The sequence below is a fragment of the Pseudophryne corroboree genome, chromosome 4 (assembly GCF_028390025.1).
Source record: "Pseudophryne corroboree isolate aPseCor3 chromosome 4, aPseCor3.hap2, whole genome shotgun sequence".
In the NCBI taxonomy this organism is placed as follows: Eukaryota; Metazoa; Chordata; class Amphibia; order Anura; family Myobatrachidae; genus Pseudophryne; species Pseudophryne corroboree.
Window position 1 is genome coordinate 520,006,414 of NC_086447.1, and position 16,517 is coordinate 520,022,930.

Consider the following 16,517-nt stretch of genomic DNA (forward strand, 5'->3'; position numbering starts at 1 on the left):
GAGCGAACAGGCGCAGTCAGGCTCAGCTAGTCATTGCTGCAATGCATATGCACGTGCATACACATCGTTGCAACGATGAGCCTCTATTATAGATGCAACATGTATTTAAAATATCTTCAACACTACATACTGGAATTCAGTAGTTACAAATTCTATTCTGACCATATTAAATCAAACAGTAAAATAGCAGTTCAATGTCTTGTAAACTGACCATTTCTCAAATGTTTCTCACTATCACTTTGTCTGATTAAAGGTCTTAAACTCCTTGTTTAGCTTCTTTACATCACTTTAAAGCTGTTTTCATATTAATCACATCTTCCCCTTCTCTCCTCCCTTCCTTGCTCTGACTATACGCCCTGAAGGTGGAGTTGAGGATTGCAAACTTTTTAAAAGCCTTGATAGTGTCTAAGCTGCTAAAAAAAAGTTCAGCAACTTCTGCAGGAGGAACTGTGCAGTGAGCAGGAGACTTTTAAACTTTAAAAAGACACGCTGTCACTTGTTCATTTTACTCTCCAAGAACTACTTGGAGTTTGTTTTCACCAGTTTGGATCTAAAAGGTATTGTGTGCTTGACTCTTTCTTTTTGTTTATGTATTTTTTCATATTTTCTGGGGAATTATGTATTTCTCCATCGTCAGTCTAGTGGGAAACTATTTCTTCAGTAACTATATATTTGAATGTTTACACTGTAATGATATTTACTATATATGATGTTTAATAGCTATAATGAAGTTACTTCTATTATTGAAGTTACTTCTTTCCTCATGTGCCTTTCCTTTTCTTACTTACACTATCTTATACTCCATACTCCCTTTGATGGCACCTGACCCCAGGTTTTCTCTACCTGTCCTATATTGTCTTGTACTGTAAGTGCTGTTTTCTTGTTTGTTTACTTGATTATGTACTGTGTAATGGGTGCTGCGAATCCCTTGTGGCGCCATATAAATAAAGGATAATAATAATAATAATAATAATAATAATAATAATAATAATAAATAATAATTAATGACAACTATTTCAAATGTAATTTAAGCATTTAAGGAGTGTAAAACATTAGAAAAAAGGTGTCACTCAATTCCAATGAAAATTGTTCTTAACTGTCCATTAAAAAATTAATAAAAAAAAGTTATGAATATGCATATATGAACTGTAGTACACACACACACACACACACACACACACACACACACACACACACACACACACACACACTATATATATATATATATATATATATATATATATATGTGTGTGTGTGTGATTGTCATTTATTTTTATTTTTTTGAGGGGGGGGGGGGGGGGGAGGGTTCTTTTGAGGTCTGTGATCAATCCCCTGCACTTTTCAATAATGTGCCAACCACTGCTGGTGCTAATACAAATAATATTAGGCTGTTATATAACACACATGCCAGTAGCCCAGGGGTGTCAAACTCGCGGCCCTCCAGCTGTTGTGAAACTACACATCCCAGCATGCCTTGCCATCTATTTTGTATTAGGGACGGCTGCAACTGTGGCAGGGCATGCTGGAATGTGTAGTTCCAAAACAGCTGGAGGGCCACGAGTTTGACACCCCTGCAGTAGCCTATTTACCAGTGAAGCTGCATTAGACAGGTTTATTTCCAGCTTTGTTAAATGGCTTTTTTCTTTTCTCTTAACAATATATTTAGTAAGTATTTTCTTTCCTATCGATTCCAGATTTCTATTTATGAAATGTACTTCACCATTATATACTGTATGTAATAAGATCTGCTTTGTTACATTATTTTGGCATTGTAACTATTCACTTTAAAATTTTAACTAGCTGTATGTGCAGTCTGTGTGATGATGTCATCTATTTTCTTTTTTTTTACATTTTACTAATTTAGTTAGTATTTCCAGCAGGCAATAGTTCTATACTAATAGCATTTAGCAGTAATAGCTAGGTTTCATTATAAATAACATACCTCAATGCTCCACATGGAAAGACATATTTAGCCATTTTGCTGTTTGTGATCTTAAAAACCTCAAATTTCCCTTTTGAAATGTAGCCCTGAAATTCTAAGTTGGATTTCTAATCAACTAGCTCCTACGGAAAGCTACAAAGAGCTTACATAGGGAAAGCACCGGCTTCCTTTTGCCTTTTCTGTATGCCAAGCATTAGGTACTGCACTACCATCTTCAAAAATAGACCAAAAAGAAAAGAAGTTTACTTTTCTCTATTTGTTCTGCAGAAGCTTTTCACTAAGGAAAATTTCATCCAGATTTATTGCTGCTTGAAGTGAGAATTTGCCTGACTTGGAATTTTCATACTTATGAGTTCAGGCACTAATTGTTGGTAATCCTGCTGAGTAAGATTTTGCAGTTATTAAAGCCATTGTGCAGAGGCTGTCATGCCCACATTTCTCTGCTCTGGCGGCTTGGTAATGAGAGAGGAGAGGCAGACTGCAAGCTACACATCCCCCTGGTTTGCATTTGCAAATCAGAATTCTTGTCTGTGCCTTACCATTATAACATCTGTTTAGCATACTTTGTTTTTCAACTACTGAAACCTCTTGACTTTGCTGTGTTTATTAAAGTGTTTCCCCCAGAAATGTTTAAATCTAAATATTGGCCATTTTCCGCAGAACCCCTGAGTCTCAGTGATAACTAGTACAGGTTGAGTATCCCTTATCCAAAATGCTTGGGACCAGATGTATTTTGGATATCGGATTTTTTCGTATTTTGGAATAATTGCATACCATAATGAGATATCATGGTGATGGGACCTAAATCTAAGCACAGAATGAATTTATGTTACATATACACCTTATACACACAGCCTGAAGGTCATTTAATACAATATTTTTTATAACTTTGTGCATTAAACAAATTGTGTCTACATTCACACAATTCATTTATGTTTCATATATACCTTATACACACAGCCTGAAGGTCATTTAATACAATATTTTTAATAACTTTGTGTATTAAACAAAGTTTGTGTACATTGAGTCATCAAAAAACAAAGGTTTCACTGTCTCACTCTCATTCAAAAACGTCCGTATTTCGGAATATTCCGTATTTCGGAATATTTGGATATGGGATACTCAACCTGTAATGCCATTCCAGTAGATGGTTCGTCCTGCAAGTCACAGGATTTTAAAAATACAATCTTGTTGAGACATGAATAGTTATTGCATATTCTAAAGTGTGGATTGGTTTAGATTTTAGGAAAATGTGATGCTTTATTTAAAACTACGTTGCTATTCATGAAAATAGTTTATTGGAAGTGGATGGTATGTTTCAAGTTTACCATTTGACTATCTACAGTATCTATCTATCTATCTATCTATCTATCTATCTATCTATCTATCTATCTATCTATCTATCTATCTATCTATCTATCTATCTATCAATCATCATAATTCTTATCAATGATAAGCATTCAGATGACAGCATTTCCTTTGAAGATATAACTTAACCTATAAGCTAGTTATACTCTCTATACTGTAATTTGCACTAGGAGGAGTATTGTTTGGTAATAAAAATATATTCAATGTTAAAAATATTGTTTTATTATTTAAAAAAAAAAAAGTCAAACTTTAACAGCATTATGATTTAAATATTAAAGGTACTACCTCTTCTTATATACACTGCTCAAAAAAATAAAGGGAACACTAAAATAACACATCCTAGATCTGAATGAATGAAATATTCTTATTAAATACTTTGTTCTTTACATAGTTGAATGTGCTGACAACAAAATCACACAAAAATGATCAATGGAAATCAAATTTATTAAGCCATGGAGGTCTGGATTTGGAGTCACCCTCAAAATTAAAGTGGAAAAGCACACTACAGGCTGATCCAACTTTGATGTAATGTCCTTAAAACAAGTAAAAATGAGGCTCAGTAGTGTGTGTGGCCTCCACGTGCCTGTATGACCTCCCTACAATGCCTGGGCATGCTTCTGATGAGGTGGCAGATGGTCTCCTGAGGGATCTCCTCCCAGACCTGGACTAAAGCATCCGCCAACTCCTGGACAGTCTGTGGTGCAACGTAGTGTTGGTGGATGGAGCGAGACATGATGTCCCAGATGTGCTCAATTGGATTCAGGTCTGGGGAACGGGCGGGCCAGTCCATAGCATCAATGCCTTCATCTTGCAGGAACTGCTGACACACTCCAGCCACATGAGGTCTAGCATTGTCTTGCATTAGGAGGAACCCAGGGCCAACCGCACCAGCATATGGTCTCACAAGGGGTCTGAGGATCTCATCTCGGTACCTAATGGCAGTCAGGCTACCTCTGGCAAGCACATGGAGGGCTGTGAGGCCCCCCAAAGAAATGCCACCCCACACCATTACTGACCCACTGCCAAACCGGTCATGCTGGAGGATGTTGCAGGCAGCAGAACGTTCTCCTTGGCGTCTCCAGACTCTGTCACGTCTGTCACATGTGCTCAGTGAGAACCTGCTTTCATCTGTGAAGAGCACAGGGCGCCAGTGGCGAATTTGCCAATCTTGGTGTTCTCTGGCAAATGCCAAACATCCTGCACGGTGTTGGGCTGTAAGCACATCCCCCACCTGTGGACGTCGGGCCCTCATACCACCCTCATGGAGTCTGTTTCTGATCGTTTGAGTAGACACATGCACATTTGTGGCTTGCTTGAGGTCATTTTGCAGGGCTCTGGCAGTGCTCCTCCTGTTCCTCCTTGCACAAAGGCGGAGGTAGCGGTCCTGCTGATGGGTTGTTGCCCTCCTACGGCCTCCTCCATGTCTCCTGATGTACTAGCCTGTTCCTGGTAGTGCCTCCATGCTCTGGACACTATGCTGACAGACACAGCAAACCTTCTTGCCACAGCTCGCATTGATGTGCCATCCTGGATGAGCTGCACTACCTGAGCCACTTGTGTGGGTTGTAGGGAGGTCATACAGGCACGTGGAGGCCACACACACTACTGAGCCTCATTTTGACTTGTTTTCAGGACATTACATCAAAGTTGGATCAGCCTGTAGTGTGTTTTTCCACTTTTATTTTGAGGGTGACTCCAAATCCAGACCTCCATGGGTTAATAAATTTGATTTCCATTGATCATTTTTGTGTGATTTTGTTGTCAGCACATTCAACTATGTAAAGAACAAAGTATTTAATAAGAATATTTCATTCATTCAGATCTAGGATGTGTTATTTTAGTGTTCCCTTTATTTTTCTGAGCAGTGTATATATATATATATATATATATATATATATATATACTGATATATCATACTGAGAGACAATTATTTGCCTTTAGATATTTATCAAATCACAGCGGTTTTATTTTATCATCAATCCTTCAAAAGTCAATCACAAATTTTAAATAATGTTCTATTTATCAAATCAGTGTTTCTGGGATAAGAAGTTATATTTAGACCTATATTATATATTATATATTAGACTGAGAGATAGTAAATAATCAAATCCATCTCTTATTCATTTCTGCATTAAATAAAATATTAATATTGACATTAAAAACTGTTTTAGTTCTCTCTCGTGCATCCAATTAATGATCCTGGGTTTATTTATGCCAATGAATGTTCTCTGACGCAGTCTGATCATAGCTTGTTGATCATGACTCATATGTAAGTTCATTCCAGTGTTGCAGATAGACTAATTGACTATCAGCTATCAATACAAAACCCTACATTTGAAACTCAATCTCACTACATATTTGATAAAGCTGTTTAACAAAGGGTTTGTTTAGTGAAATGGAGAAATCAAACATTATTTCAGGTTCTTTACAAAGAGCCACAGTATTAACTTATTGCAAGAACATTTGAGTGACAGAAGTCTCCTAATCCTGACACTTAACTATCAAGGGCGTAAAAAGCTTAATGCTAGGTTAAAAAACCTACACTGAGGGGTCTGTGGATGAATTATGCTTTTGAGATAATATATATTTCTTTCCTTAAGCTGAAACATTAACAAGAAGTTATACATAAGTCTTTGTTTGGATGAACATGTCAAATGCTGGGTGCTCAAAGAACACGTCTTAGATGCAGCACACATATAGAGTTGCTGTATAGGGTTTATTTTTGTTCATTTTATGTGTATGTACTGTATAGCAGTATTATGGTAATATGAACTCAAATAGTGTTAAATATTTTTAGTCCACACAACTTCAGTCATGTTTTCTTACAGCAATTTTGTTGGGTTGACAGATTTTGAAACTGCTTTTATTATTACTAGTCTTCCTAAGATGCCTTTGGTGATGTCAGTATTATAGATTTAAGAGAAATTTGTTACCTTACTTATATACTTTATAACATATTAACTATATCTTTGTCTTATTACATCTAATACTTCCCAAAAGCAACATATATATTGCATATAACATAAGCAGTTTCTTAAAAAGGCCCTGTTGGACCAAAATGATGACTGAGACTTAGGGGTTGATGTAGTAAGCAGTGAAAATAGTGGAGAAGTGAGCCAGCGGAGAAGTTGCCTATGGCAACCAATCAGCTGTTCTGTATAATTTTATAATATGCAAATTTTAAATATTACTTCAATGCTGATTGGTTGCAATGGGCAACTTCTCCGCTGGCTCACTTCTCCACTCTTTTCACTGCTTAGTAAATCTCCCCCTTATTCATAATGATTATAATGAGAAAAAAAAAAACCTGAATTTCTTTTTCTCAAGTCTGGTGAGTGCTTTCATTATTTCTGTATTAGGAGTATCCTTAACTTTTCTGCTGAAATGCTATTTTGAGGTGTAACTAGTGCATTTGTGCATTACAGCTGGACTTCATATGTATGCATGTATACATATTACCAATTGGTAATAAGATTATTTCATTGTTCTGCTCGTATAATGAACATAATGTACTATATGTATTTGAAAGATATGTTTGATTTGAAATGTAAAATATTTGGGTCTGTCAATTTACAGCAGATTTAAATAGTAAATTAACAATGTATTATTATTTTAGGTAACACTTTCTAAGAATGGGTGACTGGAGTGCCTTAGGAAGACTCCTTGACAAAGTGCAGGCCTATTCCACTGCTGGAGGAAAAGTGTGGCTGTCGGTCCTGTTCATCTTTCGCATCCTGTTATTAGGAACAGCGGTGGAGTCAGCATGGGGGGATGAACAGTCAGCATTCCGTTGCAACACTCAACAACCTGGTTGTGAGAATGTCTGCTATGACAAGTCATTTCCAATCTCTCACGTACGTTTTTGGGTTCTCCAAATTATATTTGTCTCTACGCCGACGCTCCTATATTTAGCACATGTGTTTTACTTGATGCGTAAAGAAGAAAAATTGAACAGGAAAGAAGAAGAACTGAAAATTGTCCAAAATGATGGAGGTAATGTGGACATGCACCTTAAGCAAATTGAAATAAAAAAATTCAAGTATGGCATTGAAGAACATGGAAAAGTCAAAATGCGTGGTGGTTTACTTCGTACCTATGTGATCAGCATCCTATTCAAATCCTTCTTTGAAGTTGGTTTCCTAGTGATCCAGTGGTACATGTATGGGTTCAGTCTAAATGCTATCTACACTTGTGTAAGGGAACCCTGTCCACATAAAGTCGATTGCTTCCTTTCCCGTCCCACTGAGAAAACTATTTTTATTTGGTTTATGTTGGTGGTGTCTTTGGTATCACTAGCACTGAATATTATTGAGTTGTTCTATGTCACTTTCAAAAGTATCAAGGATGGCATAAAAGGAAAAAAAGATCCCTATTCTACTACAAGTGACCCTGTTAATCCTGGCAAAGATTGTGGCTCAACTAAATATGCTTATTTTAATGGCTGTTCTTCTCCAACTGCACCTATGTCACCACCAGGTTACAAACTTGTTACTGCAGACACAAATCCTTCTTCCTGCCGTAATTACAACAAGCAAGCTAGTGAACAAAACTGGGCTAATTATAGTGCAGAGCAGAACAGGATGGGTCAAGCTGGAAGCACCATCTCAAATTCTCATGCACAGCCATTTGATTTTCCTGAAGAACACCAGAATGTCAAGAAAATGGCACCTGGACATGAAATGCAGCCACTCGGTATATTAGACCATAGACCATCAAGCAGAGCAAGCAGCCATGCAAGCAGCAGACCCAGACCAGATGACCTGGAGATCTAGCCCACTTTCATATATTAGTAGAAAGCAAATGTTGTTGCATGGAGGAGGTACTTCACTGTCTCAAAGAGATTTAACAAGCAGAAAGACTTTTGAAAAGTACTTTTTTCATGATGTGGAAGGTACACATTGATATAGTTGGATGCATCCTTTGCTATATCACTCAGAAAAATAGGGTAACATACTGTACATTCTTGAAAACATGCATGGCTTTGCATGTCATCAGACCATCCAGAGAGTAGAAATGTTTGTGTGGTCTGTAACATTATTTTGCTGAGGGGAGAGTACCATACTACTTAGAATAAGAAGAAGGATTTCTTGTGAACTAAATAAATAATAGTTTGATTGTCTGGAACAGTTCTGAGATAATTATGGAGTAGGCAGTTAGTGCATATATCCATAATGAACATTATTTTTATATAATGATACATTTTGAATGTTTTATGAATGAATTAGTATTTTTTAATCAATTTCCAGGAATTGGGTAGAGTAAATTACTCAAAACATCCAATTAATTTGTCTCGTGAGCAAATAGAAACAGTTCAAACCATCTTTATGGCCACTATATGGAATTAACATAATAAATATTATTCACATCTTTCAAATCGGCAGATGTATTTCTTAATTTAAGGTTCACATGATCTGTCTATTTTTTTCTGCAGTCGACACTTTAGTTTTAGCCATCACTGTGAACAAGTTATTGAAAGTAGTTGGAATTCCCTTGTTTGTGTAGATGTTATCATGAACCTTATTCCTTAAATGTGAAGCCACTTGCTTTATGACAAAAAATGGGTTAGGTTTAGAATGTATTGATTAAAGCACATTGTTTATGAATATGTTTATTAATATCCATTAATCCGGACCATCAAGTGTCACAATCTGCTTTTGTATTTATTCTGGTCTATGCTTATGTCATGAAGCAATGTCAGCACATGTAGATCCCAGGGATTTATTTTAGCTCTCAGACAGTGGCATATTTTTCTCACTTAGAGGGAGATGTACTAAGTCTTGAAAAGCGATAAAATGGATAGTGATAAAGTAACAGCCAATCAGATCCTAGCTGCCATGTTACAAGCTGTGTTTGAACAATGACAGGAGCTGGTTGGCTGGTACTTTCTCTCTCTCCACTTTATCACTTTTTAAGGCTTAGTACAACTGTTTCTTAGATATGACCAACATAACTCATAGAATTGGTACCAGTATATTGACAGATAGCGATAGCACAGAGGGGGACTACAGTATTCAGCATGCTTTAGTTTTCACATGTATTTCCTGCATTTCTCAGATAACTTTCAGTGAGACTTCATATTTGAATTCCATGTGATTGCATCATATATGTAATTTTACATTCCCTTTGACACTCTCTGTTTTATTTCTTAAAAATGACGTTGACCAATGGACAAAATGAATACCATAAACAAGTGCCTGCATTACCTGTGTGCAGCTGTAAAATCACCTGCCATAATATAAGCAGGTTAGAAACAAGGTACGCTAGAAGACTTTGGGCAAAATGCTATATAAAATAGTATTTAGGTTCTTAAGATAAAGTGTTCTTTCTACATATTGCCTTAAGTTGAGGTCACTAAAATCTGAACCAGTTGCTTTTAAAGTTGAGATCAACGCACACATAAAAGTAATAAAAAGGTTCAAATAGTATCCAACATACTGTACTTAATTGCAACCATAATTGCTTTTCTTTCATTCAATTTTCCATTAGACCTTTACCCTTAACATTCTTGATTTTCTCAAGATATTCCTGATGTCTGACTGACAAAAGGGGGTATAGCCTCCTAGATTGTGACTTTAGCTAAATGTCGGCATGGCTGGGTATGTCACGCATTTAGCCTTTATTGTCTGATTTTATTATATATGACAACATTTGGAGGCATGAATAATAAAACACTTCAAATAAATCTCATATGGTTGCTATAGGTCACAGTATAGTTGTGCTATTTCTTCCATATAAGCGAAAGCTCTTTATGAGATCGTTGCATGCCTAATAAAGTTATGTAACGTCTGACACAAGAGGCAATGATATGGTAATGTGCCATTGAAGCACATAGTCATCCTTGCTTGTTTTTCATGTTGTTATCCAGATTTATATTTTTTTCCATATATGTATATGCTGTATTCTTTTTTTGGATGTTGCATATTGTTTTATTAATATTTTTATATGGTGTGTCTTTCTTAAAGCGAGATGAATAAATTTATGGCATAAATGATTTAATTGTTTAAGGTGTAATCAAAGAAGCTTGAATTGTAGTAGTAATAATGTAGTACTGTAAACATACTTTATTTGTTTGCTATGTGAGAAACTCAACAGAAATGCTTAGAGCTGGAACATGATTTAATATAGCTGCATGGGCCCTGATATAGGGGAATAAGTATCACTTCCCGGAACCCACTAAGTTTATCTCACTATGGCATGAACATTTTAGAAAATGATGTTTCCTTTTCTCAGTATTTAATAATAACTGCAATGGATTCTCATTTCATTTTTACAAGATATGAATGCCTAGATGAACCTTTGGCATTGAAGCATTGGGGTTTCTACTGTATAATGCCCACACCACAAACACCACCCACCCTGCACCCAAAATTATACTTACCTCTCTGGAGTCCTGTGGTGGCCGGTGCTACAGAGCAGTTTAAAATATCACTAGGAAAATGGTGTGGCGGTCATTATTCCAGTGATTTGTGCCTACTCAATAGAGAAGTCACCAGGAACGTGTTCCCGGAGACCTGCGCATGTGCTGGGAACTCTGGCACAAAACCAGCGCCCACTGCCAGAGGGGAGGGTGCCTGCATGGATCCTGCACAAAGCCTCGCTCCTCTCCTAAACTGCCTATGTATTGAACATGTGTTTTCTCTACAAGCACAGAGTGAATGTCAAAACCACTGAGATGTCTTACAGTAGTTATGCAGTAACATAAGACATGCTGAGATAAGTTTAGAAAGGGCAGTTAGGAAGTCATATATTCCCTCTTAGAGAGTCCAGCATTGTGAATGATGTAATTATGTACTGTACACTAGAATTCATTACTCTGAAGAGACTAATTTTGTACATTGAATTATGATCTGGTTGCTTCAACCATTGTAATATTTGCACTTGGGATATGTTTAGAATGCAAGAGTGTCTGGAAATACTCTTGTTCATTAATACACCTAGAGCTAATTTATTTGAAACACTGCATACAGTATGTTAAATTTGCTGAGCGTACATATTTTGTGCACCAGGGGTTAAACATCTCTTCCTAATATTCACAGCACCATTATCTTCATCCAGAAAAAAATGATCCAGATATGACATGTGTAGTATGTATGACTTCTATACTATGAGAGAAAGAAGGTTACAACAGTAATTGTAATTGATATTTTCCATAACTACTGTTACGCAAAGCTTTATTTCATGTATGTAGTCATGGTTCATTAGCAAATGTTCTAAAGGTGATTCATTTAGACAATAAAGTTCTACTTTAGTAAAAGTTGTCACTGAGTTGTATTTATTTTATATTCTATCACTGAAGAATAACAATTCTGCAGTATGCTATGTTCATTTTTATTATTATTATTATTATTATTATTATTTTATCTCGACAGATTCACCTTAAACAATCATGTAAGTGATGTAGTAAACGTTTATTTATCGTGTCACAAGGAGTCCGCAGCACCATACTGTGAAAAGAACACAATTACATAGATAGTAAATAAATTCAGTAGAATAACTAACTATGGGGGTAATTCCAAGTTGATCGCAGCAGGATTTTTGATAGCAATTGGGCAAAACCATGTGCACTGCAGGGCAGGCAGATATAACATGTGCAGAAAGAGTTAGATTTGGGTGGGTTATTTTATTTCTGTGCACGGTAAATACTGGCTGCTTTATTTTTACACTGCAATTTAGATTGCAGATTGAACACACCACACCCAAATCTAACTCTCTCTGCACATGTTATATCTGCCTCCCCTGCAGTGCACATGGTTTTGCCCAATTGCTAACAAAAATCCTGCTGCGATCAACTCAGAATTACCCCCTATGTACACAGTGACAAAATATGTAGGGGGTATAGAGGGTAAGAGATAGAGACCTTGTAGCAGTACAATGATAAATTGCACACGAGGGAGTAGGAAACAGCACTAAACAAGTGGGCAGACAGGTAGACAAGTGCCCAGATTTATCAAGCCTTGGAGAGTGAAAAATAGCACGGTGATAAAGTGCCAACCAATCAGCCCCTAGCTGCCATTTTTCAAACACAGCCTGTAACATGGCAGTTAGGAGCTGATTGGCTTGTACTTTATCACCGTTCTACTTATCACTCTCCAAGGCTGGATAAATGGCCCCCTAAGATCAGAGTAACAGGTTGAAATACAAATGCACACTGGTGACAGGGATAGAAAGAGACAGTGTAGGAAGAGGACCCTGCCCACAAGGGCATTACAGTTTAAGGGCAGGATGCATCAATGCTAAAAATGTGGCCAAACCTGAGACCTCTGAAAATTTCGTTTTTGGAGGTTTGGAACTTATCGCATAATTGTGATACATTCCAGAGCTTGAATGTGGAGGGTAATGCCATCTTTAGATGGTGTTATGGTACAGGAGCCTATGGGTTCTATTGCATTGCTCCCTTAGAGGCATCCAATTGGATCCCTCCCAGCATCCCCCCCAATGCGCATGCGTCACTCGACAGATTGTTCACGACGTGACAGTCAGATTGTTGATGACATAAAAATGTTGATGTAGTCAGAATGTCAACATAATAAATATCAAATAAGACAATGTCGACAAACAAAAATGTCAGCAATGTCTTAAATGTTAACACTAGCATTAGGGTTAGGTGTTAGGGACAGGGTTAGCGATGAGGTCAGGGTTTACAGTTTGGGACAGATCACCTGAAACCATGTTGTTGACATTCTGACTATTTTGATATGTCATCTGGTCAACATAATGTACATGTTGACATGGATATTGTCGACATGATGAATATGTTGACTGATCACCGTCAACATGACAATGTCAACATTCTCATCTTGACATTTTGACAGTTGTTATTATGATGACTGTAGACAAAATATACAGAACCCACTGGTGATAACACCAATGTTTGTTATACAGGGGAAAGATTCTACAAAGATTTATATGGATGCTGTTGCTTTAGACATGATACAAGATACAAAATACTCTTTCCAGTAAAACAGAGACAGGCTTGTTCCTGTGTGACCAGCTGTGTAATAAATAATCAAAACATAGTGCAAAGACTGAAGTTAATTTGCTTCCTGCTACTACAGTATGACAATGTACCATATCTTTTCCAGTAAGTCAGGAAGTGTGACACACACCTCCTTTATTCCTTTATCCACTTTATACAGTCATTTTGTCTGTAGAACTGTTACCATGGGTGTAACTATAGTGGATGCAAGGGGTGCTATTGCTACCAATTTCCCAGATTTCCCTGTTAAGCAGTTGGGTCTGATCCATTTCCCAGCCTGAATTGTGTGACATTACATTTTCAATGAAAGGTATGTTTATGGGCTTCTATAATGGTAAGGAGGCACTGTAATGTGGCATAAATTGTACTGGAGGCCACTGTAATGTGGCATAATATGAACTGGGGGCACTGTAATGTGGCATAATCTGATTTCATTGTAATGTGGAGGGCACTATGATACATAATACGAATTGGGGTACTCTAATGTGGAATAACATAAAATGTAGGCACTATAGTGTGGCATAATATGAACTGGGGGCACTATAACCCTACATCATTCGAGCTGGAGGGCACTTTAATGTGGCACAGTATGAACAAGGGGACACTGTGACATAATATGAACTGGTGACAATGTATGTCATAATGTGAATTGGGGATACTGTGTGGCATAATGTGTACTGGTAGCCCTACAGTGTGACATCATGTAAACTAAGGAACTACAGTACGATGGTTCATAAAATAAACTAGGGCACTAGGACGCTATTATGGGGCATAAAATGAATAACTGCAGTGGAGAGGCATCTCTCAAAAATCATTGGGACTGGGGTCCCTTCAATATGTTGCTTTGGGGTCCACAAAGTGATGGTTATGCCTCTGGCTGTTACGTTTGCTGAAGTGGATCCCCAACAGCACTTTATTGCTATTATACATATAAAGTCCAATATTTTACCTATATATGTTTCTCAAGTGGCCTTTTTTTAATCTAATTTCTTCATGCTATACATTCCAGCTCCATCCTCTGCTGTAAACCCAAAGTAAATGTTCCCTTCATAAATATCATTCAGATTCAGTGAAAATCTTATCTTGTTTCCAAAACTTTGGGTTTCTCGGCATAATTTATAGCAGCCCCAATATGTTTAAAGTAGAGATGTGCGATTTGATTTCCAGGGAAACTGAAACCACCCAAATATCCGCATTACAAGTAGATCCAAGTCCTGGCTCAGGTCTTCCTGTCAAACTCGGATCTGAAAACAAGATAAAATGTCATCAAGATCCAGCGTTGGATCTCACATGTTGTGGATTGCATAAAGTTTCTCCCTCATAATTCGGGCACCATTTAACACAAGATGCCTTAGGGAGTGGGTGTGGGATTTTTTGGCTCTGAAGCAAAAAAAAGTAAAAACAAATTCACAAAACACATATCACTGTAAAAACAAAACAAAAACACACACAAAGACATAACACATCACACACCGGTGGGACACCAGAGAGAGAGTGTGTGGGACTGTGAGCTATGAAGCCCTGTAAAAATAAAAACATACATACATGACACATCACACTGCAAAGAAATGCGCAGACAGGATGTCATACACTAATGTCAGTGAATAGAGGGAGAGGGTGTGGCACTGTGGGATCTGAGGCACAAAAAAAATCAGTTTTGTGTATTCAAGCACCATGTAAAATACAAAAAAACCTTTTGCGTGTTCAAGCACCTTGTACAAAAAAATTAAATTAAATTGTGTGTTCAAGCCAAGCACCATGTTAAAAAAAAGTAAACAAAAAAGAAAACTGTTGTTGTGTGCTCAAGCCCCTTTTAAAAATAATTAAAATAAAACTGATGTGTGTGGGTCAGGCACTGTGTTACAAAATAATGTCACTAGGTTGTCATTACTAGATTCACTATAAGTCAATATGGACCAGTCAATAGAAGAGCAGGAGCAGCAACCCAGTACTAGTGCTGAGACTGCTGTCTGTTATGATAGTACTTCAACATCGACTGTACTAAATGTGGTCCAGGGGGCACAAAGTTTAAGAAAGGAAACCTGAAATCTAAACACTATTTCACAATGCCAAAGAAAACATCACCTCTAAAGGGAAAATTCATTGCCAAAAAATGCTAAATTACCAAAATCTTCTACACCATACGCAGTGTCAAGGAAAGTCTCAGTCCATGGCCTTTGTTTGCAAGTGGTGGACCTGCTAGTGCTGCTGCTATTTCATGCACTAGAAGAATGCCTATTGCTAAAGCTGGGGCCATCTTCTTCTGTAACCTCATATGATGCTGATGCATCATATTCTCACTCTGAGTCTAGTATAGCTGTCATCTTTAAAACAGACAAATCAGTGCCCCAAAAAAGAAGAACAGTAAAGCTTAATAACAAACTTTGTGGTCAGAAACTTCATAAATCCCTGACAAGAGTTCAGAGGTGTCCACGTTAGCTATGTGTGAGTCTGACATGTTCCAAATGTGATGAAAAATAACAACATTTTTAGCTGCCCAAACAAACCACAAAAGAGGCAGTCCTTGTCGCTGAAGAGCTTGGTTTGTTAAACTGTGCATGTTTTATCTCCAACATAAAGGGGGGTAGAAGGGCCCAAAGATAATTCTATCTTGCACTACTTGTGGACTAGCATTAGGAGAAAAAACATGGTATTTTCCCTCATACCCAGACTCTCTGATTTACATCTTAAATGTACTACAGGGCAGTGGCGTTTGGTGGGGTCAGTGGCTGGTGAGGCACTACAGCCATAATGTCCGCCGAATCCTGCCGATGACCCCTACCACCACCGAGCCAATGCCCGCTACTGCCTCTGAGCCGCTGCCCACTGCCACCGCCAATGGCTTACAAACTCGTCCACCATCAACTGACCCAGTCCTCAGCCATTAATTTGCATCTCAGTCTGAAGTCGCCAATGCCCGCTGCCTGCCTGCTCATCATACTTGTGATATATTGTACATTTTTATAGAAATTTTTTTTTAGTGTTTGGGACTGAGAAGGGAGTTGGAGGAGGACATGAATGCAATTTTGTTGCCCAGGGCTTCCATTAACTTAATGGAGAAGGGGTTGAATGGGTTAAAAAATGTAAAAACAAAATGCATGAGGTCCACCCTCCTAAGTATAACCAGCCTCGGGCTCTTTGAGCCGGTCCTGGTTGTTTAAATACTGGGAAAAAAATTGGACAGGGGTTCCCCGTATTTAGACAACCAGCACTGGGCTCTTAGTCTGGTCC

At 37.7% G+C, this 16,517-nt stretch overlaps 1 protein-coding gene across 1 annotated transcript; it reads left to right on the forward strand.

The window, feature by feature from the left end:
• Positions 1-432: 432 nt before the first annotated feature.
• GJA1 (gap junction protein alpha 1) lies at positions 433-11,564 on the forward strand. Its single transcript, XM_063917240.1, has 2 exons — positions 433-557; positions 6,927-11,564. Exon 2 carries the CDS (start codon positions 6,943-6,945, stop codon positions 8,080-8,082), a length of 1,140 nt encoding a protein of 379 aa, XP_063773310.1. The 5' UTR covers positions 433-557; positions 6,927-6,942; the 3' UTR covers positions 8,083-11,564.
• Positions 11,565-16,517: the final 4,953 nt, after the last annotated feature.

What these genes read in the sequence shown, in the direction of transcription:
- GJA1 (XM_063917240.1), top strand. Translation starts at nt 6,943, where the DNA reads ATGGGTGACTGGAGTGCCTTAGGAAGACTCCTTGACAAAGTGCAGGCC.